This window comes from Lacerta agilis, chromosome 7 (genome assembly GCF_009819535.1).
Source record: "Lacerta agilis isolate rLacAgi1 chromosome 7, rLacAgi1.pri, whole genome shotgun sequence".
Taxonomy (NCBI): domain Eukaryota; kingdom Metazoa; phylum Chordata; class Lepidosauria; order Squamata; family Lacertidae; genus Lacerta; species Lacerta agilis.
Window position 1 is genome coordinate 2,528,934 of NC_046318.1, and position 25,388 is coordinate 2,554,321.

The 25,388-nt window shown below is 44.7% G+C and overlaps 1 protein-coding gene across 3 annotated transcripts in view; it reads right to left on the reverse strand.

Annotated features, from left to right (window-relative positions):
* Window positions 1–12,208: 12,208 nt before the first annotated feature.
* SLC24A3 (solute carrier family 24 member 3) overlaps window positions 12,209–25,388 on the reverse strand; it is a 154,032-nt gene continuing 140,852 nt past the window's right edge. For all 3 annotated transcript variants that reach the window (XM_033154133.1, XM_033154132.1, XM_033154131.1), the window contains 2 exons: window positions 14,720–14,785; window positions 12,209–14,255 (listed from right to left, as the gene is read on the reverse strand). In XM_033154133.1, coding sequence (XP_033010024.1) covers window positions 14,106–14,255; window positions 14,720–14,785 — 216 coding nt within the window. In that variant the 3' untranslated portion in view covers window positions 12,209–14,105. The remainder of the gene's footprint in view (window positions 14,256–14,719; window positions 14,786–25,388) is intronic.

Sequence of the window (25,388 nt, forward strand, 5' to 3'; positions counted from 1 at the left end):
AATTAATGCTAAAGGGCACAATCCAGCAGAAATCCTATGCAATGACCACTGAAATAAGCTCTTGCTTATTCCTTTCAGCGGTGCTCGTGCCAGATAACTTCTAGACAGATTGTGCTCAAAATATTTAAATTGCTCCAATTTTAGGCTTTGGTACAGGAAAGCACAAAAGCAGATGGCTCACTTGGAGTACTATGCTTGAAGAACTAAAATGTGATCAGATTTAAATAACAGATTTACATAACCTTCCAGTATAAGGATTGCTTCCCTGGTACATAACCTACATTCTCAATGAAAAATAAATAAAATAAATATGTGGATAATTTCCCAGGCCACTGCATGCAAATCAAAAACTTTCCCTATATGCAAAGATGGAAACCAGTTCAGCAATAACACTAATGATAAATGCTACAAAAGTTACAAAGATATACCCAGTTACACCTAATACATTATACTGTACACACAACTGAAGTGCTATGTTATTGTTCAGATTTTCATTCATAAATATGCAAAACTAGCAATCATATTTTATGCTTAGAAATATGAGCCTTTTAAACTGCCGACAATAATCAGCTCAGCAGCAAACAACAACTAATTTCTATTCAAATGGCAGCCAGCTACCACAGACTGGGGGATCTTAATATAATATAAAGTATGTTAAGATACAAACCTGAATATAAATCTATGCTCCTTAATTTAAAAAAAGGACAGAAATGTTCATGAAAACTGCATTCATCCTACTGGAACAGCAATAGTCAGTGCACAGGCTACCATCACATCATTAAAAAAAGGCAGGAGACCCTCTTTTCACATAGCAAACAGGTAGGCTAAGAATTATACATAAGAGTAATTTTATCTGTGCCCAGTGCCAACTCCACTTTGAAACTGCTACTTTCTCCGCTGAATAACTTGATAATTATTGACATCTCAGTGGATATGTAATCTATTAGTAGAACGGGAACAAATTGAGTAATTCCGCTTGCCCTGCATTTTTCTGTGCAAACGAAAAGCTGTATCACTGCATGCATTTTTAGTGTGTGTGGAAACATGTTTGTAGATATGTAGGAAGACTCAAATAAAAGGAACAGATTGTGTCAGCAAATGCTTGTGTTTATACTACAGCACCTCCTTCATGGATCACTGCCTTGTCGTAACTAATATAATTTGCATTATATACAAGTTGGGACCGACAAGCATTGGGGGAGAGGTGAAATAAGGCCCCCCTCTCCCTTCGCACTGCAATACTTCATTGCATTCCTCCCAAAGGGTGGCTCAGTAGGAGCCCTCCTCCTCTCTGGCCTTTTCTTTGCATTCTCTACCTCAGCTGACCACCACCACAAAACCAATAGGTAAATTATGCCACATATAATGTTAAACCCATTAATTAAACCCTAGTAGAAAGCAAGCTACAGAGCAGTAGGGATTTGGGCCTCATCTCCATACACGCACAGTGGTAAATGGCCATTGCCACTTCATTGGGCTCCTCCAACATGGCTGCCTCTGACCCCCAGAGAGAGCCACAAAGCTTTCCTAAGTTTGCTTCTTTCCTTTCAAGGTCCCCAAGAGTAGAAATCTAGCACAGCAGTAAGTGGTCAAAACATAGAGCATTTCTCCGCTGGCACGATAGGTTTCTCCCCTGGCACAGTGTTTTGTATGCGAAAGAACATCCACATGCAGTCCCCACCAGCAATATAAAGTGGTCCTACCACTGCAGGGTTCTTCTGCCATATTCTGCTACATGCTCAGACCAGGCCCCAGTTATGTCTACCTTTTTCTGGATTGCACTCCAGTGCAACTATATATAGCTTTTTATATACTGTATTATATATTATTCTGAGGCCTACATGGAGCTCCTGTAAATGTGGTCTTTCCCATTCACTTCTGTGATGGGGGGAGGTGTGCATGCATTCCTGTGCATGTGTGATGTTGCATGGAAATGAGCAAAGAACCCTGTGTAGATCAAGGATAGGAACCCTGTGGACCTCCAGGTATGATGGGGCTGCATTGGCCAAGATGGCGGAGGCTGGTGGGAGCAGGTGTCCAACAACAACACCTGGGTGGTCTCAGATTCCCCATCCCTGTTTAAGAGCTCTCTGTATTCAAGATCTCCAAGAGGATAAAATTATTGCTTTTATATCAAATGGGTTACTATTATTTATCAAATGATAAATAGATAAATCAGAAAATTCTTCCATCTCAGTTGGTGGAAGGAGATGGCTCCCCTGGCAAGAAGTTTGAATTCTGCTTATTTGCTGTAACTCTGACAAAGTTGCTTGAAGTGGCATCATGCCAACCACGTTTTGGCCCTTCTGGCCCTACTGCCACCGTCTTGGGGGGGGGGAAAGGATCAACCCACACACAAAGACTGGAGGGTTTATTCAGGGGCAAAACTAGGCTTCATTTCAACTGGGTCAAAGACCCAGTTTGGCACGTGCGCGCGCGCGCACACACACACACACACACACACACACACACACACACACACAGGATGGGAGCCTCAATGGGGCCCTCTGGAGGCTTCACCTTGGGCAAAAAGCCTCACTAGCCCCCCCCCCCCCCAGCTACAACTCTGGGTTTATCCCCACTGATTCAGGGATGGGGAACCTATGGCTCTCCAGATGTTGCTGGACTACAGCTCCTGTCGTCACTCCTGGTCCCTGGCCATGCTGGCTGGGGCTGATGTCCAACAACATCTGAAAAGGCCACAGATTCCCATTTGCACTCTAGTTCTTGAGACTGGCATAACCAAATGCCTTTGGTGAAAGCTTTCATACTAAGAATTTAGGATTGTACAGTATATTGCATTGCTTCAAAGTACAGGGGAATTCTGGGGAATTGTGCCATGAAGTTGGTGTGCGTAAGTGGAATCTATAATTTAGAATTTTAAATGTATGCTCAAAACACCATAGGTACCCTAAAAACATACTGAGGAGGCCCTAAGAAACAAAGAAAGACTTCATTTTCAGCCTACAGCCTTGCAATGCCAATTAAATCTCTCTATATCATATGTATCTCTCACAGAGAAAGACGGCCTTGCAACATGCTGTAACATTCACTCATATTCATAAGCAATTTGTAAGATGGCATGGTGGCTCCTTCTGGTATCAGGCTGTTGGAAGAAACCGAGCACAGTGCAGCAAGGCAGGACAGAGAGAATGCACTTTTCCCCCTGTAAACATTATCGCTCTATGCATGAATTTGACAGGCAGATGAATAAACAGATGTGGCTTCTTACACCACATCAGAGTTGGTAATGATTGTTAGATTGTTCTCTGCATCTTGTGCAGTATTTGCTTGCCCATTAGGGTGAATGCCCTAACTTGAACTAGACTCCACATGCCTGCCTACATACTAATATCCAGTCCATGAGGTGGTTCTGGCTGTTAGTTTCCTGCTTCTTAGTTTCTGTGTTGCCTTTGTAGCACTTGGCAGAGAGGAGGATGGGGACAAAACTAGAATTAGTTGGCTGTGCCTGTGGCCTCTCTGTCTTCTGTCCAGTCTCAATGGGCACCAGCCACCCCTGGAGACTATTCTGAATCTCTTCTTCCTGCCTACTGTTCAGTCGGGGGACTATGATTTTTTTGCTGCTCTGTTTAAAAACAGAAATAGATCAACCTGATTTTGTGCATGCCCACCTATTCAGCAATTTCCCCAGGAGGCACCTTATTGCTTCCTTCAAGGGGAAGTGCAATTGTCCTTTTTTAAAAAAAAAAAACAATAAACAAACAAACAAAAAACCTTGCACATCTTAACCCTATGCCAACATTCCTAAGTCTGTTCCTTGTTTTCTATTACATAGCAAAATCAGGTGTTGGGGTGGAAAGACATATGTGTGCATAATCAGCATTCATTGAAAGGAGGAGGGTGGAAAAAACTCATAGTCTTAATAGGAGGAATTCTGTTTCCACTGCTCCTTGCAGGAAAAGGCAGGCTACAAATGAACTTAATAAATGATCATGAAAGACAGCATGGATGCATTCTGAGCCTATGTCTCCAGGATTTTTCTTTAATCATCCAAAGAAAATGGCCATTTCATATGCCCCAAATAGAAGGTGCTAATATGCAGACAAGGCTGTATATTGTCTCCCTGCTTATTTAACTTATATGCACAATTCATAATGCGAAAGGCTGGACTGGATGAATCCCAAACCGGAATTAAGATTGCTGGAAAAAATATCAACAACCTCAGATATGCTGATGATACTACCTTGATGGCAGAGAGCGAGGAGGAATTAAAGAACCTTTTAATGAGGGTGAAAGAGGAGAGCGCAAAATATGGTCTGAAGCTCAACATCAAAAAAACTAAGATCATGGCCACTGGTCCCATCACCTCCTGGCAAATAGAAGGGGAAGAAATGGAGGCAGTGAGAGATTTCACTTTCTTGGGTTCCATGATCACTGCAGATGGTGACAGCAGTCCCGAAATTAGAAGACGCCTGCTTCTTGGGAGAAAAGCAATGACAAACCTAGACAGCATCTTAAAAAGCAAAGACATCACCTTGCCGACAAAGGTCCGTATAGTTAAAGCTATGGTTTTCCCAGTAGTAATGTATGGAAGTGAGAGCTGGACCATAAAGAAGGCTGATCGCCGAAGAATTGATGCTTTTGAATTACGGTGCTGGAGGAGACTCTTGAGAGTCCCATGGACTGCAAGAAGATCAAACCTATCCATTCTCAAAGAAATCAGCCCTGAGTGCTCACTAGAAGGACAGATCCTGAAGTTGAGGCTCCAGTACTTTGGCCACCTCATGAGAAGAGAGGACTCCCTAGAAAAGACCCTGATGTTGGGAAAGATGGAGGGCAGAAGGAGAAGGGGACGACAGAGGATGAGATGGTTGGACAGTGTTCTCGAAGTGACTGGCATGAGTTTGGCCAAACTGCGGGAGGCAGTGAAGGATAGGCGTGCCTGGCGTGCTCTGGTCCATGGGGTCACGAAGAGTCGGACACGACTGAACGACTGAACAACAACAAAAATATGCAGCAATTAGCCTAGGACCAGCATGTAGCTTGTCATATTTGGGAAACCAGATATGAAGCCACTAGTTGTCAAGGACTCTGGGGTCCTCACTGGGCCTAGTGTCAGATTGTGGCATTCTAGAGCAGTTGCCAGGACCCAAACTCTCCCTGCCCTTTAAACAGTAGCTGTTGATGGGTAAAAGCATAGCACTGAGACCATGGAGACACAGGTTCAAATTCCTACTCAGGCATGAAGTTCATTGATCTTCACCTAACTTACCACTCATTGGGGTGTTATGAGGATAACATTGGAACAGTCATGTTGACCTCACTGGATTAAAAGTGGGATGTAAATGTACCTGGCCACGTCAGGGACAATTTGCTGTAAATAAAAAAGGCATATCTCAAAACCAACCGGCCAGCACTCCCCATGGCTTAAGGCTGGGATCTCATTTATGAGTTACCTGGGACCTAGGACCCAGTTACTTGAAGGAGCAGCTCCTGCCATATTGCCCTGCCTGGATTTTGAGATCAGCTGGGTGGAAAGACCCTCCTGGTAACACCGCCTTTGAATGATGTCGGAGGAGCTGTGACACAATGGAGGGTTATGTTAGTAATAGTCCTGCAGCTTTGTGAGGCTGTATTGACTGACACAGGTGGTGCTGTGGTCTAAACCACAGAGCCTAGGGCTTGCTGATCAGAAGGTCGGCGGTTCTAATTCCCGTGACGGGGTGAGCTCCCGTTGCTCGGTCCCTGCTCCTGCCAACCTAGCAGTTGGAAAGCACGTCAAAGTGCAAGTAGATAAATAGGTACCGCCCCGGTGGGAAGGTAAACGGTGTTTCCGTGCACTGCTCTGGTTCACCAGAAGCAGCTTAGTCATGCTGGCCACATGACCCAGAAGCTGTCTGCGGACATATACTGGCTCCCTCGGCCTATAGAGCGAGATGAGCTCTGCAACCCCAGAGTCGTCTGTGACTGGACTTAACAGTCAGGGGTCCCTTTACCTTTACCTTTCATTGACTGATTTGTATCTATGGGAGTGATTAAGGGCATACTGGAACTTTAGGTTTGGGCAGTTGAAGTGAATCCAAGGGCTCTGTTTGGACTTTTTTGCAGTTTGGAAACTGATAGGAAAATGCATTGAAAAGTGTGGGGTGAATAGACGACAAATGGAAATATGTAGAAACACCCCACAAGCAGCTCAGGATAGATGTTCAATAAATACTGTAAATCAGGATGAATACTCTGCAAACAGGTCATCTGGAGGGCCCCCCACTCTCATTTGTTAGTGGGTAGAGGCTGGAAGACCCCCTTTCAGGGATGCTGTAATTGGCAATGGCAGGAGAGTTGGGCAAGAGATTGGCCTTTAATGCACCTTCCAACTCTAAAGCTCTGATCAAAACACAGTTTGAACAGCAGTTAACTACAGACCAATCTGCCAAATTTGCAATGGAAACAGAGGATTGGTGGTATAGGCAGAAGCCACATTTTAAGACACAGTGACATCTTGAGACACATACATACCACACACACACACGGACAAACTATATAATTTCAGGCTACAGCTGAAATTTCAGGCTGTCAGTTTTTAACATTTCCACGCATTTAAAAAGACCCTCCTTGAAAGTAGAAAGCTAGAACACCAGGAAGGCAAACATCCTAACCCAGCCCTCCCTGCTGAGTTAGTTTCCTACTTGCAGAGAGGCTTTTTTAACTGAGAGGGAGCAGGGGAGCTCAGTTGGTTAGAGCATGCTGCTGATAATGCCAAGGATTCAGGTTTGATCCCTGCATGGGACACCTTAATATTCTTGCATTTCAGGGGGGTTGGATAGATGATGATGATGATGATCCTCAGGGTCCCTTCCAGCTCTACAATTCTATGGATCTATGAAAATTTTTTATCCTGCACCCTGCAGTTGGAGATGGTCTAGCCCTGAACAACTTGCTTCTTGGGTGAAGACACTGCCTGACCAAAGGGGAGCAAATCCTGCTCGGTAGGGAAAGAGTGCATGAGGGCATCCCAAGGTCATGCTGCATGGAGCCCCCTCATGGCTGAGTGTGCTTTGCTCCTTCCCATCGCACTGCCAACCATGGATTTGACAGTCATGTGAAGGGGCTCTCTGTGCAGGTCCTCCATGTGAAAAAGCACCCTTTGTGTGTGGGGAGCTGTACATGAAAGCATATGGTGGGGTGTGTGGGCAAGGCAGTGCAATCCTGGTGCCAAATCACATTCAGCACATGAGGAGGTCCAAGTGAATCCTCTTACATTCCTACTTCCTTCTCTTGACTGATGCTCTAGAGCACAATCCCTGTGCCTGTTTTGGACCATCCACCTGCTTCTGTCCAATCAGACTGATGGTCAGTTTCTCTCTCCAAGTCACGAAACCTGGCGGTTTGCAGCATACGTGTGTTGAGGCCTGGCAGTTCATTCCTGCCTCCCCAGGATACTTCCTAATTTCTATCTCCATCTGCAGCTGAAGTAATTTGATACAAATCACCAAAAACATTTTCTGTATTATGGTCATCTGTCTATTGAGAACAAAGTAAAAGACACTGTATTCATTAGCATGCTTTTCGGTAAGGAAAATCTGCTGAGTCAAACGTTTCTTTTTCATCTCCAGAGTTATTATTTTCTGTAGCTAAACTGAACAATCAGAACGTTCCGGAGAACCATCTAAAAGCAGTTAGCCTGACTAAATCTACTAGTAACAGTTTGGCTAATCTAGTAATCCTACAAATTGCACTGAATTGCACAGTACTTATTTTGATCATGTACAGGATCAGGCTGCAAGGGATTTGAAACAATACTCTCTACCCAAAACAGAGGGGAGCCTTTTTTTGCGGAGTGAAGGTCTCGAAGGGAAGCATTTTCTCATGGGAATCTGCCAGGAGCTGCATGATGGCTGTAGGTGGGACCCAGGTCAGTAGGTCACCTCTTTTCTTCCTGCCATGCCTCCCCCCCCCAATCTCTCTCATTTCTTCCCCGCCCAGTGGAGACATATTGCACTTTCCTGAGGTCTGAACTGACTGCTTGCACAGGGGTTTGGACTTAGGCTGAAAGCTGTATATCTCTATGGCAAATTGCAACCTACTCCTGCCCTAGAGCATGGCAGCAGCTGGTGTCATTGCCCAGGGCCAGGGAAATGTCTTGTAAGCAACTCTGATTAAGTCCAGAGGATGCCCAGGAAATAAAACATCAACTCTGTATTATTTCTGGATTGGGTTAGGATGTATGTATTCTACGCCGGGGTGGGGGAAACCTCTCCCTGCTGCTCGACTACAATTCCCACCCTCCCTGACAACTGGTTTTGCTGCTTAGGACAGATGGCAATTGCAGTCCAAATGCATCTGAAGGGCCACAGGCTCCCCACTTCTGCCTTATGTCATGCATTGCATTTGATAACGCTTTCTGTGTCTGGCACAGTACTTCTCACCCACATGATTCCTGCAGTGCAATGGTTTGGCCCAGCTCATGATATACACATGTCATATACACAGCCTGTACTTGTGAAGCTTTCTCAATGCCTAGCTCATTCAACTGGTTTTGCAGATAATCTTTAATCCTATTTTTTCTCCTGAGAAGTCTGTATATCTGAAATTGGCATTTCCTGTTTCACACATCAAAGAAAAATGCAAAGCATGTTGACTGACCCAACCAATATGAATCCTTGGCGATACAGTTATAAGGGATACTTTTTAAAGAAACCAACTTCCAACACTAGTGCATTTTCTGTTAGAAAAATCCATGCTTACTTACATACATTTTTCAAGAACCCCACCCCACCCCCATCCCACCACCCCAAACACTACAAGAACAACATTCTCTTTGGTAGTAGCCAACTCACTGAGTTCTTGCAAGTACACTCAAGGCTAACAGAGCTGACCCTGCTGCTCAGTCTACATGAAAATTCCCCAGAACTCTTTGAAACAACAGCCAAGATAAAAACTATGAAAACATTTTTTTATATATTCCTGGGGATTTCTGTTCTGTGTTTGCTTTTATATATGCAGTGATTCCATGACTGTAGCTACTTAAAACACACACACACACATTATTATTATACAAAAAATGTTCACATCTTAGTACAAAAGCTTGTGTTATTTATTTTATATTGGAAACAAAGGAAACTTGCTCACCAAAGGAACGTCTCCAATCCATTTTGAACCTATTATGCTGGGTTTATTTGTGGGGGGTGGGGGTGGGGGGAGGCTATCAAATACATTCTACTCATTTCAGCAGGACTTATGGGTGCTCCAGAATGTACTCTACATGGTACAATCCACTATATGCCAAGTGGTAACTCACTATAAATGTGCATGTGACCTCAGTTAGTAATCTGTACAATCCTACTAAGTAATGAGAATTTTGCCCCAGGTCAGCCCCTAATTATACGTTGAAGCAGAAAGGACAGTAAAATTATCTTCACAACTAGGCAATACACCTGATCAGCTTATTAAATTGTTGCCTACACATCACAGTAAGCTATCACATATTGTTAAGATGCAATAGGCATGGAAGTCTTCCTAAAACCTATCTGTACCAGCAACAGGGGCCAATTCAGACAACTAAATTGATATGTTCAAAATGTGGGTTGAATGGATCGCTCTAGAATGATCCATTTGTCTTGCATTAATACGTCAGCATGCATCTAGCCAGCATTTCAAAGTTACATAGACTTTACTTCTGTAAATGAGCCAAAAGTGAGTGATTCAAGGTGAATCAATCTCTCATTCAGATACAAACACATCACCAAGCACTGAATTATGGCTGGATACACATGGTCATCAGAAGCTGGGGCTAGGACTCAGTCTAGAATGCTATTTAGGGTTGTGTGTGTTCCAGCCTTAAGAGTCCTAGTCATGCAGAACAGAGAACACTGCTATGCAACACCAGACCCTGTAATTAGCACACAATGTGAAGCCTCTGGATTGACCAAGACTGTATGTAAAATACTAGGAGTCTGACCTTCGCCAATTCCAGTTTCAGCAACTGACCTCGGAGAGGCAGGGCTGGGGGGCACACACTTCAGGTCTGAATTTAGGAACAATCAGTGGTCTTACTCTGGACCTGACATGCAAAACAAATCCTCATTCCGCAACTTGAATCAAACTGGCTCAGATTCCTGACCCGCTTTCATAATGTCCATCTGCTGTGCTAGAAAAGCACATTCAATGCTACAGAACTCCTACAATATATGATTCCCTCCCACATGAAAGGTCTCTTTGATGCAGATAATACTATGCTGTATCACAAGATATATAAAGGCTATTTCATAGAAATAAATCCAACTGGCTCCATTGGAGCTGCCCTCCAAATAGTTGAAAGATATTCTGCTTAAAAAGGTCTTCCAAATACAAGCTATGGGCTTATCCACACTTACCTTTTGTCTTGCTCTTTCCAGTTGCATGTTCACACTTAAAAGCTTTGTATCCCAGCATGTTCTTCTTCTTCTCTTTTTCTGCAGAGCTTTCCCCATGAAAACCTGTTCTTTAGTGCTCAGAGCAAGTGTCAAGTCTAAGCAGATTGCTGTTTGCTCCAACTGAACTTTAAAGAATGGCTTTTTGCAGGGAAAGCTCTGGAGCAAGGGGGGGGGGGAAGGTGCTCAGAAACAGAGCTTTAAAGTGTGGACCATGCCTGGAAAGAGTGGAGGTAACGTAAGTGTTGCTAAGCCCTATTGTACAATCAAGTAAGCAGTAAGCAACAAACTTTACAAAATCCTGATGTATTTCTGGGTACTAAAATTTTGATTAAAGGAAGTATGGTCACTATTACTGTTTCCTATAAAGGAAGAATGGTAACTATTACTGATTTAATAAAAAAATAAAAAACACCACTAAGAAGGAATGGCACAAATGTCCAAAGCAAACGTTTTCAAACTGTGTTCTGGGAATCCTGGAGTTCCTCTGATGCTTATCAAGAGGTCAAGTTCCATCTCCATTACTTAACTTTCCCTGCAATCAACAGCTGTAGAAAAGTGTTGGGTCTGTTCTAGACTGCACTGCCATTTGAAGGCTAGACTAGTTCCTTCTTTGAAGAGTGTTTGTAATTTAGAATATGTCCCAGAATCCTCTGCAGCACACATGTGTCCCATGAGAGATGCTTGGGGTTTCTCCACAGACAAGCTGATGTGGAATCACCCTTCCCTTAAAGAAAGAAATCAGAAAACCACTGGTCTAGAGAAATGGGATTATCTCATGACAGACATTAGAACATGGGTCGGCAAACTAAGGCCTGCGGGCCGGATCAGGCCCAATTGCCTTCTGGATCCGGCCTGCAGACGGTCTGGGAATTGCCGCATGGATCGCCAGCATGCACATTCTTTCCCTCTCCCTCTCTCTCCCTCCCACGTCGGCAGTGGCGCCTCTTCCCTCCCTCCCTCCGCCTGGCTTCTCCCCACCCTGCCTAGAGGAGGAAGGGGGCTGGGCTTTGTTGCTGCCAGCAGCAGCAGTGCTCAAGTGGCCACCATTTTAAGCAGCCCCTCTCCGGAGCCCTTTTGTGTGCCGCTCATCGTCCCGCCACCAGCTCCTGCCGCTCGCAAGACACAGATAAGCAGCCACTGGGGCTCGTGGTACTCTTGCATCATCATTATTTTTTCCAAAATATAGTCCGGCCCCCCACAAGGTCTGAGGGACACTGGACCGGCTGCCTGCTGAAAAAGTTTGCTGACCCCTGCATTAGAACATTATTCATAAACTAGTAGAAAACTGTACAATAAACCCATAATTTGCATGCATTTAGTTTGTGCGCATTCACCTTTACGCACGTGAATTTTTTTTAAGGGAGTGGAAGGTGGGCAGGGTTCCAGGAAAAATGACTTTGGCAACCCCACCCACAACTGAACCCAACAGGTTTTTGACTCTATCTAATTATGGCTTTATATGGGCTCCCTGGAACCTAACCCCCACGTAAGTTGTGGACCTACTGTACAACTTGAACAAATGTTACTGAAGTTGTTTGACACAGAAATGCAAACATCAAAAAGTATTCCTTCCAGTAGCACCTTAGAGACCAACTAAGTTTGTTATTGGTATGAGCTTTCGTGTGCATGCACACTTCTTCATGTGTGTGTTTGTGAGAGTGGTGGGGATGGAGGGGAAATGAACCACCTCCTCCATTCTCCATTGAACTATGGGACTCACTCTCCCAGGCTGGCCATTGATCAGCTGTGTGTGTGGCTACAAGAAACAAGGAAAACTCCAACAACTACTAGGTGCTCACTGTGGATATTGTAAGAGAAAGCAAGGTGCTAGGATGAAGGGAGTTTGCAGATTAGAAAATTTTATTTCACACCATTTGTCCCAAGGAAATTCATTTTAAAATAATCAAGTGTAAAAGTGCAAACCGGTGGGTAGATAGGTTTCTTACTCTGGAGCATGCTTTTAACCCCAAACACTTCAGGCTTGCTGCTTCTTTGTTAATAATGACCTTTGTTTGTACCATAGACAAAATATACCTCAAACATTTGCCTAGCAGGACAACTATGAAGCTGTGACAGTGATGGGTGGCTCTACCAAGGTGTAATGCCTTTGTCATGTGGACAAATGCAGTACTGCACCAAAGACAGCAGGGCCAATGTAATGCTGAATGGCAAATCTTTCCCAACCACATCAGCTACTAAATACTCAGTTTTCAAAGTGTCATCGTCATTCCCCCCTGTTCCTGTCCCCTGCCCTACCTCCAAGAGGACACAGGATGAATTCTAAGCAGTTTTGTATTAGACAGATGACACAATTCACTTGGAAGTGCTCCAGAAATGGAGCTCACACAGGACAAATTCCCAGTGTGTTGTGCCAGATGCATCTGTAAGAGAGAGAAAAAACCCTACCCAGGTCCAGTGTATCCTTTGCAGAGTGGCAAATGATAACATCAGCAATAATATATGTGCAAAATATGCCTTTCAGAAACCAGTGTCTATAACTAACTTTTTAAAAAAATGTGTGCCATGTGCTTATGTTCTCCTCTCAGTTAAAAAGATAGCTTTACATGCCTTCCCCCCACTTCCCAGTCTCCAATACATTGAGAGCTAGTCTGATAATCCAGTAGCCTGAGGTCTGAGTTGAACCCAGACTACTTTGGTTCAAGCCTTAGCTTAGCCCTAAATGGACTCATCGGCTTTTGGCACATCGTTCTCTCTCAGCCTCAGCTCCACCATTCGAAAAAAAAAAAATCCCTGTGGGAATATGAGTGACTTACCTTGCAGGACTGTTGTCAGGACAAAGAAGGTAAGGATTGCAAAGCACTTTTCAATCTAAAAGTGCTACAGAAACTAGAAATATTGAGAAATCACAAAAAGGTCAGTCCAGGCTTTGCTTCTGACCTTGCATTTCAGATTACTGACAGTTAAAAACCAGAACTCCACCTTGTTAGCCTTCCAGAGTTGGTAGGCCTAAAACTATTGCTTGGAAATATAACAAACAATTTAGCAATCAAATTCTGATGATAAGAATAAAATGGTAGCAACATTCAGTTCTATAGTCTGCATTCAGTTAGGGTTCCTCTCAAATAGCTTTGAGCAATACAGGACTTCCTGTGAGGAAACCATATTGTACTACCTCCAATGCTTTCTTTCAAAAAGTATGAAGTCCATTCCTACTAACAAGTACCTGGAACTCAGCTCCCTGAGTGCCATTTGTGACTTTTGGATCTTCCAAATGAAACTGAAAACTCAGAAACGTAAGGAAGTTGCAAGAGAGCTTTTCTTGGAGGGGAGGGAGGAAATAAAATAGGTCCCTTCTATTTTCCTCAGAAAGGACCCAACACAATGTACCTCTTCTTTGTATCCTAGCTATAGTCGCAATTCATAAATTAGATTAGTCTTCAAATAAGTTAAAAAGAAGAAACTGTGGCAGTTCAGTTTCTCTGGCTCAGTGCCAGGTAGAAGATAGTTCATATAGACTGCAAGTCACTGTTTAGAGTATCTGAGTTTGTAAATCTTCACATCGATTCAGGAGGTTTCCAGGTGTGTGTGTCTATATGCGTGAAGGAGTGGCTTAGAAAGAGGCTAAGCCCAAACAGGAAGAGGACCCAATGAACACTGAGGAGGTGTACTTCATGGCCTTCATGAGACACCCCCACTGCTTGGAGATGCCAACCATGTTTCATATTGCACAGGTACAGAAGAAAATTGCCTCTCAGCAGTCCATCCACATGATCAGTGATCTCTGCACATTGGCAAATTCACAAAAGTGAAGACATTAAATTCTGTCAGGATGGAGAAACACAAGAAGATGCCGTAGAGGAGAAGGCACACGCACCCCAACTTCTTGTCCAGCTTCCATTTGTTCAAGTGAACACCAAACACCTACAAATAGACAATAAGAAATGTTTTCCTTGAGGCACATAAAACAATTTCACACAGACATAGCGCTGACCTAGATCAGAGGTAGATTTAAGACAGCGTGACCGGTTTGGTTGCACTGGGCATGGAGCCTCAAGGGCATCACAACTAGGATGCAGAATCAAAGGAGAGAGGCAGGGGGCATCAAATTTTGGCGTCACTGAAATTTGAGACCCAAAGTCCACCACAACGTAGATCTACCAACCTGCTCCTAGAAATCTCTCATCACTTCCATAGCTACCATTTGGTTCAAGCAGACCCTCTGGGCACTAGAAGTCTTTGGAAGATGCTGCTCATGAATCACCCATTACATTTATCATAACACACATTCCACAACTGCACCACATTTCATACATGCCTCATCAAAATGGGGTTAAGCTTTTATTTCACTATCTTAAAAGTTCAGAATAAAATTGTGGTCTACTTACAGTAACAAAAACTGATGCCAGCAGCAAGCCCACAGAATAGATAAGTCCTCGGCTGTTTAAATGAATCTGAAAAGTTAATGCAACTGTTTAAGAATTCTGTCTCCACTTTGATTATAATGAACCAGTTATGATCGCTACACAGCAGAAAACTGTAATCTCATAGATATAAATGAGATAAGACCATTATGTCACATTCTTTTACACCAAAGGGAATATGTTATTCAAAGCAACACTGCTGCTGCCCTTTGATCCACGGAATTGGGCAGGGATGGCTGTTTTTGATTTCTGAATGTGTATTTATTTATTTATTCTTCGCATTTTAACCTCACCTTTCCATAAAAATAATCATCGCACCTCACATTCCTTAAAATAATAGGATAATAATCAGACCAAGAGCAAATTACAGCAGATATTCTAAAGGCAGCCACAGCCGCCACCAAAACCTTATTAAGGGCAGTATTTGGCAAAAGCCCACAGGAATAAAGTAGTCTTTGTTTCGCAATAAAAGTGAGCAGCAATGAGGCCAGGTATCCCTCTCTTAGGAGGCCATTCCAGATTATGGGTGTTACAACCAAAAAGGTTCTGTCTCTAATGCCCACCAGCCAATGACTAGGCCGACACTGAAGAGGCTGGAAGGAATGACTTGAGTAGGGGGAGGTTGAATTGAGCCTAGAAATAAACCATAACCAGTGAAGTTGCCAAAAGATTGGTGTAATGTGATTTGATCTATTGGCACAATGTTGTTGTTGTTGTTGTTGTTGTTGTTGTTGTTGTTGTTGTTTGTTTAGTCGTGTCTGACACCAGTGTGGTATAGTGGTTAAGAGCGGTAGTCCCGTAATCTGGGGAACTGGGTTCGTGTCTCCGCTCCTCCACATGCAGCTGCTGGGTGACCTTGGGCTAGTCACACTTCTCTGAAGTCTTTCAGCCCCACTCACCTCACAGAGTGTTTGTTGTGGGGGAGGAAGGGAAAGGAGAATGTGAGCCGCTTTGAGACTCCTTCGGGTAGTGATAAAGCGGGGTATCAAATCCAAACTCTTCTTCTTCTTCTTCATGACCCCATGGACCAGAGCACGCCAGGCACTCCTGTCTTCCACTGCCTCCCGCAGTTTGGTCAAACTCATGTTGGTAGCTTGGCACAATTTAGAACCCTGCAAACTATTTTCTGAATCAAAAGAAGCTTCCAGACTATCTTGAAGGTGATACCCACAAAAACGTATACAACCTATCCAACCTACTGGTGACTACAGGCCTTAGTCATTGAGGTCAGTCCTATTTTTGCGGGAAAGGGTGCAACTGGATCAATAAATAAACCAGTCACTCATCCCTGGACACGACCTCCATGTGGACATTCAGGAACAATCGCAACACTCAGCAGTAGTCTAACCTGTAAACCTGCTGCTTCAGTTTTATCCTGCTGGGTCCCACCAAAGGCCCTTATCTAATTTGTCTAGTTTATTACAGCAGCACCCAAATGCCTCTTGGAAAGTTCAGAAGCAGGACATGAAGGCAAAAGCCTGTCTCCCACTCTCTTTTAGCCTAGGAAAACCATGCTTGCCACCTCCCACTCCTTGGAGGAAGCTTGGGGCCACATATATAGTAGTACTACCTCTGTATTATTGTCTCCATAATGCAGATGGGAGGCTTTGACTTGAAAAAAGAGACACTTAGGAATACCCTACGGTCACGGCAGGGACACACATAGTAGAACAGTCTCATACCAAGCAGTCCTAAGGAAGGGGACCCCATCCAAAGTCCTGCCACCTCACACCAGCCAGGACAAGCTTTTTCCCTTTCTCATTGTACCAGCTTCAGCTTGGGTCCCTTGGAGGATCCACAGGGCTTTGGATCCAGGAGGTTCAAGGAATGACACTCCACCCTGAAACACCCCACTTCAGGGCCTGCTATTACTGCCTGGACAACCGCCAGCTTTCTGTCCCCTAGGGTGCAGCTAGGGCATCCATCACAGCAGCAGCAGCAGCAGCAGCAGCAGCAGCAGCAGCAGCAGCAGCGCTCCTCTCCACCAGTGCAGCTCATCCGAGAGACTTCTGTGCACCCATCCTAGCCCCATCCCCAGCCATCAACATCATTGTTGTACTCTTCGTAAAGGGGTTTCTCCTTCATGGAGAGCACGTGTTGCTGTGGGGGCAGCCAGGACACCCCCGTTACTGGGCGAGTTAGTTTGGATGCTCACAAAGCTCATTGGGCACCTCTTGGTTGTTGGGGAGAATTTGATGTTGCAATTATGACTGACAGGCCAAGGGGCTATTATTCCCTGCGTGCAGCGTTGAGCTTCCTTTTTTCGCTGTGCGCATCGGATCACCCTCCCTATATTTAGGTTTGTTTGCTTGACCTTGCTATGCCTGTCATGGGGTCGTCTGCTTTGGGGCAGGGGCCTGGTAGGAATTTTACCATTTGGCTGATTGGCTGGTGCCATTTGGTTTTGCTTACTACGTAGCAAATCGTCACAACTTGTAAGTTTGCGGATAGGCATTGGTTAAATTTGGTTGGTGGAGGGGTATGGATTGGCTGTGCCTGCCCCTCCAATGATGCTGCTGCAAGGGTATTCCGTTAAAGGAATCCAGGAGCTCGCCATGCTCTTGTCCGAACCCCTGGCAAGGGGCTAGGGCCACGCAAGAGCCCCTGGGAGCATTTGTGGAGAGGTGACTTACTGACTTTCGCAGGCTTGTGGGTGTCAGATCTGTTCCTACCTCAAAGTGGGAACAGATAGTTGCTAACCAATGCCTAAGCAACCACTCACATGCTGTAATCAATAAAGTTGTGGCCAAAATTATGCCAAAAACCAAAACTAAATTTTTTTGTGGACTGTGTCTTTATTTGGGGGTGTTTTGGGGGTCCTCGACACGCAACTATGCTACACCAGCTAGTATCTGCTAGACACATCATGATTATGGTACAATATTCAAAACAAAATAAAATAAAATAATTCATTCCAGTAGCACCTTAGAGACCAACTAAGTTTGTTCTTGGTATGAGCTTTCGTGTGTATGCACACTTCTTCAGAAAACGAAAGCTCATACCAAGAACAAACTTAGTTGGTCTCTAAGGTGCTACTGGAATGAATTTTTTATTTTATTTTGTTTTGACTATGGCAGACCAACACGGCTACCTACCTGTAAATGGTACAATATTGTCTACTTTTGTGGCTGCAGGATCCCTGTAATTTTTGAAAGTACGGAATCTGGAAAGGCAGCTAGCTGTGCTAGTCTGGACAGTCATTAAAGGTTACAGGAGCCCCATTCACCTTGGCATTTAGTCACCGCAGAAGCACCGTATTTTTGCACTGGGTATCTACATAGACATATTGTCTAAAGCTATTAGTAACTGGGGATGAAGTGAGTTCAAAATGTGCAGTTAGAATAAAGGCAGTTGCAAAGGCACATTGAGGCTAGAGATATGTAAGTTTTTCGAACAACTGAAGGTAGCTTGAAAGGGATCCAAAATTGGCCTACTTTTGCCTCAGGTTCGTAAAGTTGTTTAAAAAACAAAACAAAAACAAAACTTGCCAAACTGATCAGAGGTGACAGGGCAACCAAATAAATCTGTGTGTGGTATGCTAAATGGCAAGCAAAGACTTCCTTGAACTGGTTTCAATCCTCTGAGAAATTATTGCCTGTCTCCAGACCTTACATTGCATTGTTCTGTTGGCTGGATTCCTATCAGAGTTGTGTATTTATTTAGTAACTCAGTTTATATTAAACATGAGTGGGGGTTTTCCCCCCAGAGTCATTTTGATAAAATACATTATCTAATATTGGTTTGCTTGTTTCTGTTTTGGTTAGAGTACAAGAATATTTTTAATGGCAAACTGCCATTTGAGGGCTCAGGGCAGAACTAGTGTTCTTCCTCTAAAGGTGATGGGATGAGTTCCAGATCTCTGTTACTCAGCTGGGCTGACACATGTACAGAAAGAGGGGAGAAAAAGCATCCGTCTGTCACCACAAAATAACTTGGAGGATAAAAGCTCATGTACCACTAACAATGTGTCTCTTGTTTGTTCAACAGCTGGGCTTTCCCCCTGTTTCGTAAAGTTGTTTTCAACCTAATGAGCAATTCAAATCAATTTTTTTCGGCATTAAAGTAATTTACTGTGTTGCCAGTTGAATAAATAATTTTCCACACTGCATGAGCAGCAGTTTTTTACCCATTTCTTAGTTAGCAAGTGTTATAATAAGCACACAAAAGATTCTAAAATTATCAAGCACCATAACATGGATCTTCAGCTAGTAGGCTTCCCACCAGCATCACTATTTAAAAACAAAACAAAACAAAACTTAAGAGAAGGCCACAGCTATGTAAATGTCTCAGGGAGGTAATTTTCCAGGAGGTGCTCAGAGACAACTTAGCACCTTGTCACTCACAGTCCAGGAAACATGATAAAGAGCCTTCTGATTTCTAGACACCTTTGTAAAATAGAGGAAGTAAAGAAAGACTTGTAGCTCAGTCCTTTTTTGCAGCACATCTATTGCATGCAGAAGATCCCAGGTTCAGCCTCTTATACCTCTAGTTAAAAGAATATCGTGGAAGGGAAAGGGGAAAAGGCCTCTGTCTCAGCCCTTGGAGAGCCACGGCCAGACTGAGTAGGCCTGCTATTACTGAGACAGATGGACAAATAATCTGACCTGGTAGGAGGCAAGTTCCTAAGGGACAAAGCATTAAATTATATCCTGATCTCTTCCTTGTCGTTTAATGTGCTGATGTTATGGTGCTTATAAGAGATGAAATCGGGTTGGGGCAGCATTTTAATTTGTAGTAAAATCTGAATCACTGCGTTTCTCTGTGCTCTCCATTTGATGTCAGATCTAAAAGTATTTCAAGTAAATAAAAGAGGCTAATTTTCCTAGGGAAGATTGATTGGCGTGTGTGTGGAAATTCCCAGGGACAGTTGGCAAGATGGCTTTATGGCTCTGGAATGCACTTTGTCAGGAAGTTCAGCTGCCCACACTAGACATCACAGCTGCATTTCCTGGAACAAAGGCTAGATTTCACTGTTGATGTTGTTGTTGTTTTTTTGCTGGCACATAAAGCGTAAATTCCCCTTGGGTTCAGGTGTCAGTAAGGTGAACTTGACATGCCACGTTGCAGGTAGAGGCAGAAGAATTAAACAGAGCAGCTCAAACTGCAGTTGAAAAACCCACTAGGGACCAGGAATATGCATACGCTGAATGGCAAAACAGGACTAAAACAACACAGTAGTAACTCCCCCTGCTGGATGTAACATTACTGCCTAGTCAAAACAAAATAAAAAATAAAAAATCCTTCCAGTAGCACCTTAGAGACCAACTAAGTTTTTTCTTGGTATGAGCTTTCTCAACTGCCAGTAGGCATCACTTAATTTCTTCCTATTCTGTATACTACTGAGAGACAATGAGAATTTGACTGGGCTGGAATTGCAGAAAAGCAACCAATTCCACATTTCCTGACTGTGCCTTCTTAGAGTTTGATCAGGAAGTTTCATACCAAGAATGAGGGGGAAGCTCTCTTCTGTTTTGTAGTAGGGAAGGGGAGCTCTTTTAGGTTTCTCTTCCCAGAAGACCACCAGCCTTCTCAGATTACAAAGATTATCATCAGGATGGTGAGCTGTGGCTCAGCTCTATCTACTGAGAACTCAGCACATGGTGGATGAAAGAGCATGCACTCTACACAAGAATGCCTAACTGGACAACATTTCTTCTCTTTTTTGAGTAGGATGTTTGTACTCTCAGCTTACACATGACATTATGTGCATACTGATGGGGAGGAAGAAGGGCGTCGTCACTCGTCTACCAGATAAAGAGTGACATCATCCCAGTGAGCATACGAGCCAGAACTATGATGTATCTTCCATTTATTAAAATAATATTACTCCCAGTGCTTTTCTTCTAGAAAAATAGGTGACGGTACTGCATACCCTTGAGTATCCCCAGAAAAAAGCAGTACACATACCTACACATTTCAGTATTCCTGTGGCTCTCAAGAGTCTCCCCTGGTGTCCTACTTACAGAGAATATCAGTGGAATAACAAGTTTCTGCAATGGAAAAACCAGAAAGTAGGAACAAGGGCACACTCCATTTTTTACTTCTACTCTGGCATTTGGTTCAGGAGAAAGTGAGGTAGTGCTGCTGAAGCCAAAAGCAATTTTGATACAGATTCCATGCAAGTAAAAGCATTCCTTATTGCCACTAATATATTTTTATTTCTGATCATCTCTAGTGGCAAATACCTTGATTCAATGGTTATGACAGTGCACAGTGGGAAACAACAGTCTTGTATGTGAGGAGGGAATATTAGACTGCAAATGTTTGTCATTTCCTCAAGCACAACAGCTTCCTGGATATTCTGTGTCACACTTAACACCAGGCAGATATAAATCTATACTTTGATGCAAATTGCACACATCACCCAGTCCCTCAGTCAACATATGCTGGTGCCAAACCTTGTTCCTGCCAACTCAAGGGGAAAGGCCTCAGGGCCAGGGTGGGGTGGAGCATGGTCGGATTCAATGAGCCAAAGGAGAAGTAGGGCAAAGTTGGTCAAAATATGTCAGTGTTGAATCTGGTTCTTGTGCAATGCTGAAAGGTAACTTGTAGCTCAACAGGTCTCTTACTTGCTTAGGTCAGCAAGACAAACAAACCAGGTCCAGAAACTTTAATGAGAGTCAGGGATTGGCACCAGACCTCCTTGGCTTAATGCTGAAAGGAGGCTTCCTTGGCTGGTATAACTAGTCTTCCTGGAACTTCCTCCATTAGACAGAATCAGGTGGTGGTGCTGACATCTCCCAGCTTAGGTCATCAGTTCAGGAGCCACTCTGGGCTCAGGTTCCAGCCTGACTGATATGGGGCAGAGTTGAAAGAGAAGGCAGGTCTGTGACAAGGACCATATGGGCTCACAGACCACAGCCATTATTCCAGTGTTTCCCAAATTAATGATCTAATGACACCTGATGGAGAAATGCATCAGAACTGAGAACCCTCAGAACCGTGACAGAATCCTTTAATTTTTGTGGTGGAATGGTGTGTTCCATTTTGGAGTTACCGAGAATAGAGTTGTTGGGACATATCCCTACCACACTGAGGCTCCGAGATAAAGGAATAACACTGGATTAAGGGCGGTGCGGGCGGTTCCCTCACAGAGGGCATGAGACTCAGAAGATCCATAATGGAGAAGATCCATTTGGGGGGTGCAAAATTTTGGCCGCACACAAAGAGACAGAAACTATGCCGCTAAGAAAAAAACCTATGCCAATGCTAAGGTTCAAAGAAGAACCAGAGAACTAAAGAACACCTGGTGGATAAAAAAGCTCAAGAGATCCAGCACTGAGCCAACACTCATGATGCACAGAGCTTCTTTAATGCTCAATGGACGGTACCACGCTTCTAAAAGATACAGAAGCTATTGCATTGCGCTGGAAAGAACATTAGTTGCCGAGGTCCTCTCACAAATCCCACAAAAACAACTTAGATATGAGCCTGCAGTATCTCCAAATCTGGGAGAGTTGTGTACAGCTATTAACCAAATGGAAAAGAACAAAATCAGCAGACCTGATGGGATACCTGCCGAAGTCCTCAAAGCGGGCGGAATTGAACTTACACAACAACTTCACAAGCTCATCGAAAAAATCTGGGAGAGAGAGCGAGATTCCAGCAGACTTCAGGGATGCCAAAATTAGCAGTCTTTTTTTTTTTAAAGGTGATAGAACAGATTGTAGAAATTATCAAGTCATTTCTTTATTAGCTGCAACTGGCAAAATACTTGCAAGGATCTTAGCAAACCGTCTCCTAACTATATTTGAGGATACCCTTCCTGAATCCCAAAATGGTTTTCAACCTTCTAGGGCAGGGGTCTGCAACCTTTAAGACAAAAAGAGCCACTTGGACCCATTTCCAAAGGGGGAAAAAAACCTGGGAGCCGCAAAACCATTGCGACATTTAAAACAAATATAACACTGCATATATTGTTTCTTATCTTAATGCTATATATACAGGATCGTGCAGTCAGCTGCTATAGCTGCTATATCAATGAAAAATATGAGCATGTCTGATCTGTGACTTTTGATGGCTAGTCCCAGTTATTATTCTCTAATGAGGGGAGAGAGATGCACCCCATATGGTCCCAAATGCATGTATGCTTTGCTGCTTTTGATGCCCCAAATACAAAACCCTCTCGTATTCTGAGCAAGCTTGGGCTTGCTCTCCTGGGTGTTGAATGAAGTCAAGGTGTGCATGTAGGGGTGTGTGTGTGTGTTTGTTTTGAATCAAATAAAGGGGGTGTTGAATAAACTCAGGGGGTGTGTATGTGTGTTGAATCAAGTCAAGGTGTGTGCGTGTGTGTACGGGGGTGTTGAATCAAAGGGGCGGGGGTGTTGAATAAACTCAAGAGCTGTGCTGTGTGTGTATGTTCAATCAAGTCAAGGGCTGTGTGTGTGTGTGTGTGTGTTGAATCAAGCCAGAGGCTGTTTTTTGTGTGTGTGTGGGCCAGTAAAGGGATGTTGAAGAGAAGCTCAAGGGCTCTGCCTGCGTATTGGGGTTGGGGCAGCCCTCTGCCCCTCGCCGACGCCCTGTTCTGCTCTTTGCTCTCCCCCCCCCCACGGAAAAGCAGAGCGCTCTGGCTGCAGCTTCAGAGGAGAAAGAGCAGCCCGGGCTGCTCTTTCCTCTTCCTCCCTCCCCCGATGGAAAAGCGGAGCGCTCTGGCTGCAGCTTCGGAGGAGAAGCCATGCACCCCTTCAGAACAGCTCATCCCCGCTTGCTGTGAAGGGAGCTGGGGGCAAGGGGTGAACGCTCACCCCTTCTCCCAGGCTCCCTTTAAAAAAACGGGGATAAGCCGCTCTGAAGGGGCACCATGCACCCCTTCACAACGGCTCATCCCCGCTTGCTTTGAATGGAGCTGGGGAGGAGGGGTGAGCTTTCACCCCTGTCCCCAGCTCCCTTCAAAGCAAGCGGGATGAGCACAGGGCGTGGGGTGGTGGAGAAAGCAGCATCCCGGCTGCTTTCTCCACCACCCCGCGCCCAGCCGCCGATCCCAAAAGCCTGCTTTTGAGATCGGCGGGAGGGCGCGGGGTGGAGAAAGCAGCCGGGATGCAGGCTGCTCTCTCCACCCTGTGCCCATTTTGGGATTGGCACACAGGGCGAGGGGTGGAGAAAGGTGCATCCCCACTGCTTTCTCCACCCTGCGCCCTGCTGCCGATCCCAAAAGCCTGCTTTTGAGATCGGCGGGAGGGCGCAGAGTGGAGAAAGCAGCCGGGATGCAGCTCTCTCCACCCTGCGCCCAGCCGCGGATCCCATTTTGGGATCGGCACACAGGGCGAGTCGTGGAGAAAACAGCATCCCGGCTGCTTTCTCCACCCCGCGCCCTGCTGCCGATCCCAAAAGCCTGCTTTTGAGATCGGCGGCTGGGCGCAGGGTGGAGAGAGTTGCATCCCGGCTGCTTTCTCCACTCTGCGCCCTCCCGCCGATCTCAAAAGCAGGCTTTTGGGATCGGCAGCAGGGCGCGGGGTGGAGAAAGCAGCCGGGATGCTGCTTTCTCCACCACTCCGCGCCCTGCTGCCGATCCCAAAAGCCAGGCAGGGGGGCGCAGGCGGGCCACAGGCGCAGCGCCCCCCACCATTTCCCCGCCCCGGAGCCGCGGCAAAGCTCTAAAAGAGCCACATGCGGCTCCGGAGCCGCGGGTTCCCGACCCCCGTTCTAGGGAGACAGTGGATATGATTTTCACTGCCCGACAGCTTCAAGAAAAATGCAGGGAAAGAAACCAACCCCTGTATGTGGCCTTTATTGACCTGACTAAGGCCTTCGGCAGTATAAATTGCACTGCCTTGTGGACTGTCCTTCTGAAAGTTAGCTGCTTTGTGAACATATTTCAGCTCCTCCACAATAACATGACAGCAACAATCATGGATTACAATGGTTCTCAAAGTGGGACTAGGCATTAAATAGGGATGCGTTATCACCCCAACTCTATTTATTATCTTACTTGCCATGATCCTACACATTGTCCAAGGGAAACTCCCCACTGCGGTAGAAATCATATATCGAACAGATGGAAAGCTCTTTAATCTGAGTAGGCCAAAAGCAAAGAGTAAGGTTACCATAACTTACGACATAGAGCTTCAGTATGCTGATGAAAATGTAGTGTGTGCACACTCAGAGGATGACCTCAAAACCAACCTAAATATCTTAACAGAAGTTTACAGAAAACTTTTGCTCAATATCCAAAAAAAGCCAAAGTGCTGCACCAACAAGCACAAAACAACCCCTCTGCAGCACCACAAATCCAACCTGATGGTGCAATCCTGGAATGTGTTGCTCACTTCTCCTACCTGGGCAGTTATCTTTCCACAAGGGCTTACATTGATGCTGAAATCCAGCATCGCCTGAGCTCTGCAAGTGCAGCCTTCTCCCGATTGAAGCGCAGAGTGTTTGAGGACTGGGACATTTGCAGGGAAACCAAAATGCTTGTTTACAAAGCTATTGTACTACCAACTTTACTGTATGCTTGTGAAACATGGAACACTTATAAACGCCATCTCCAACACCTCAAAAGATTCCATCAACGGTGTCTCTGAAAATTTTTACATATCACTTGGGAAGACAGGCAAACCAATGCCAGTGTACTGGAAGAAGCAAAGATCACCAGTGTCAAAGCAATGATTCTTCAACATCAACTTTGTTGGTCTGG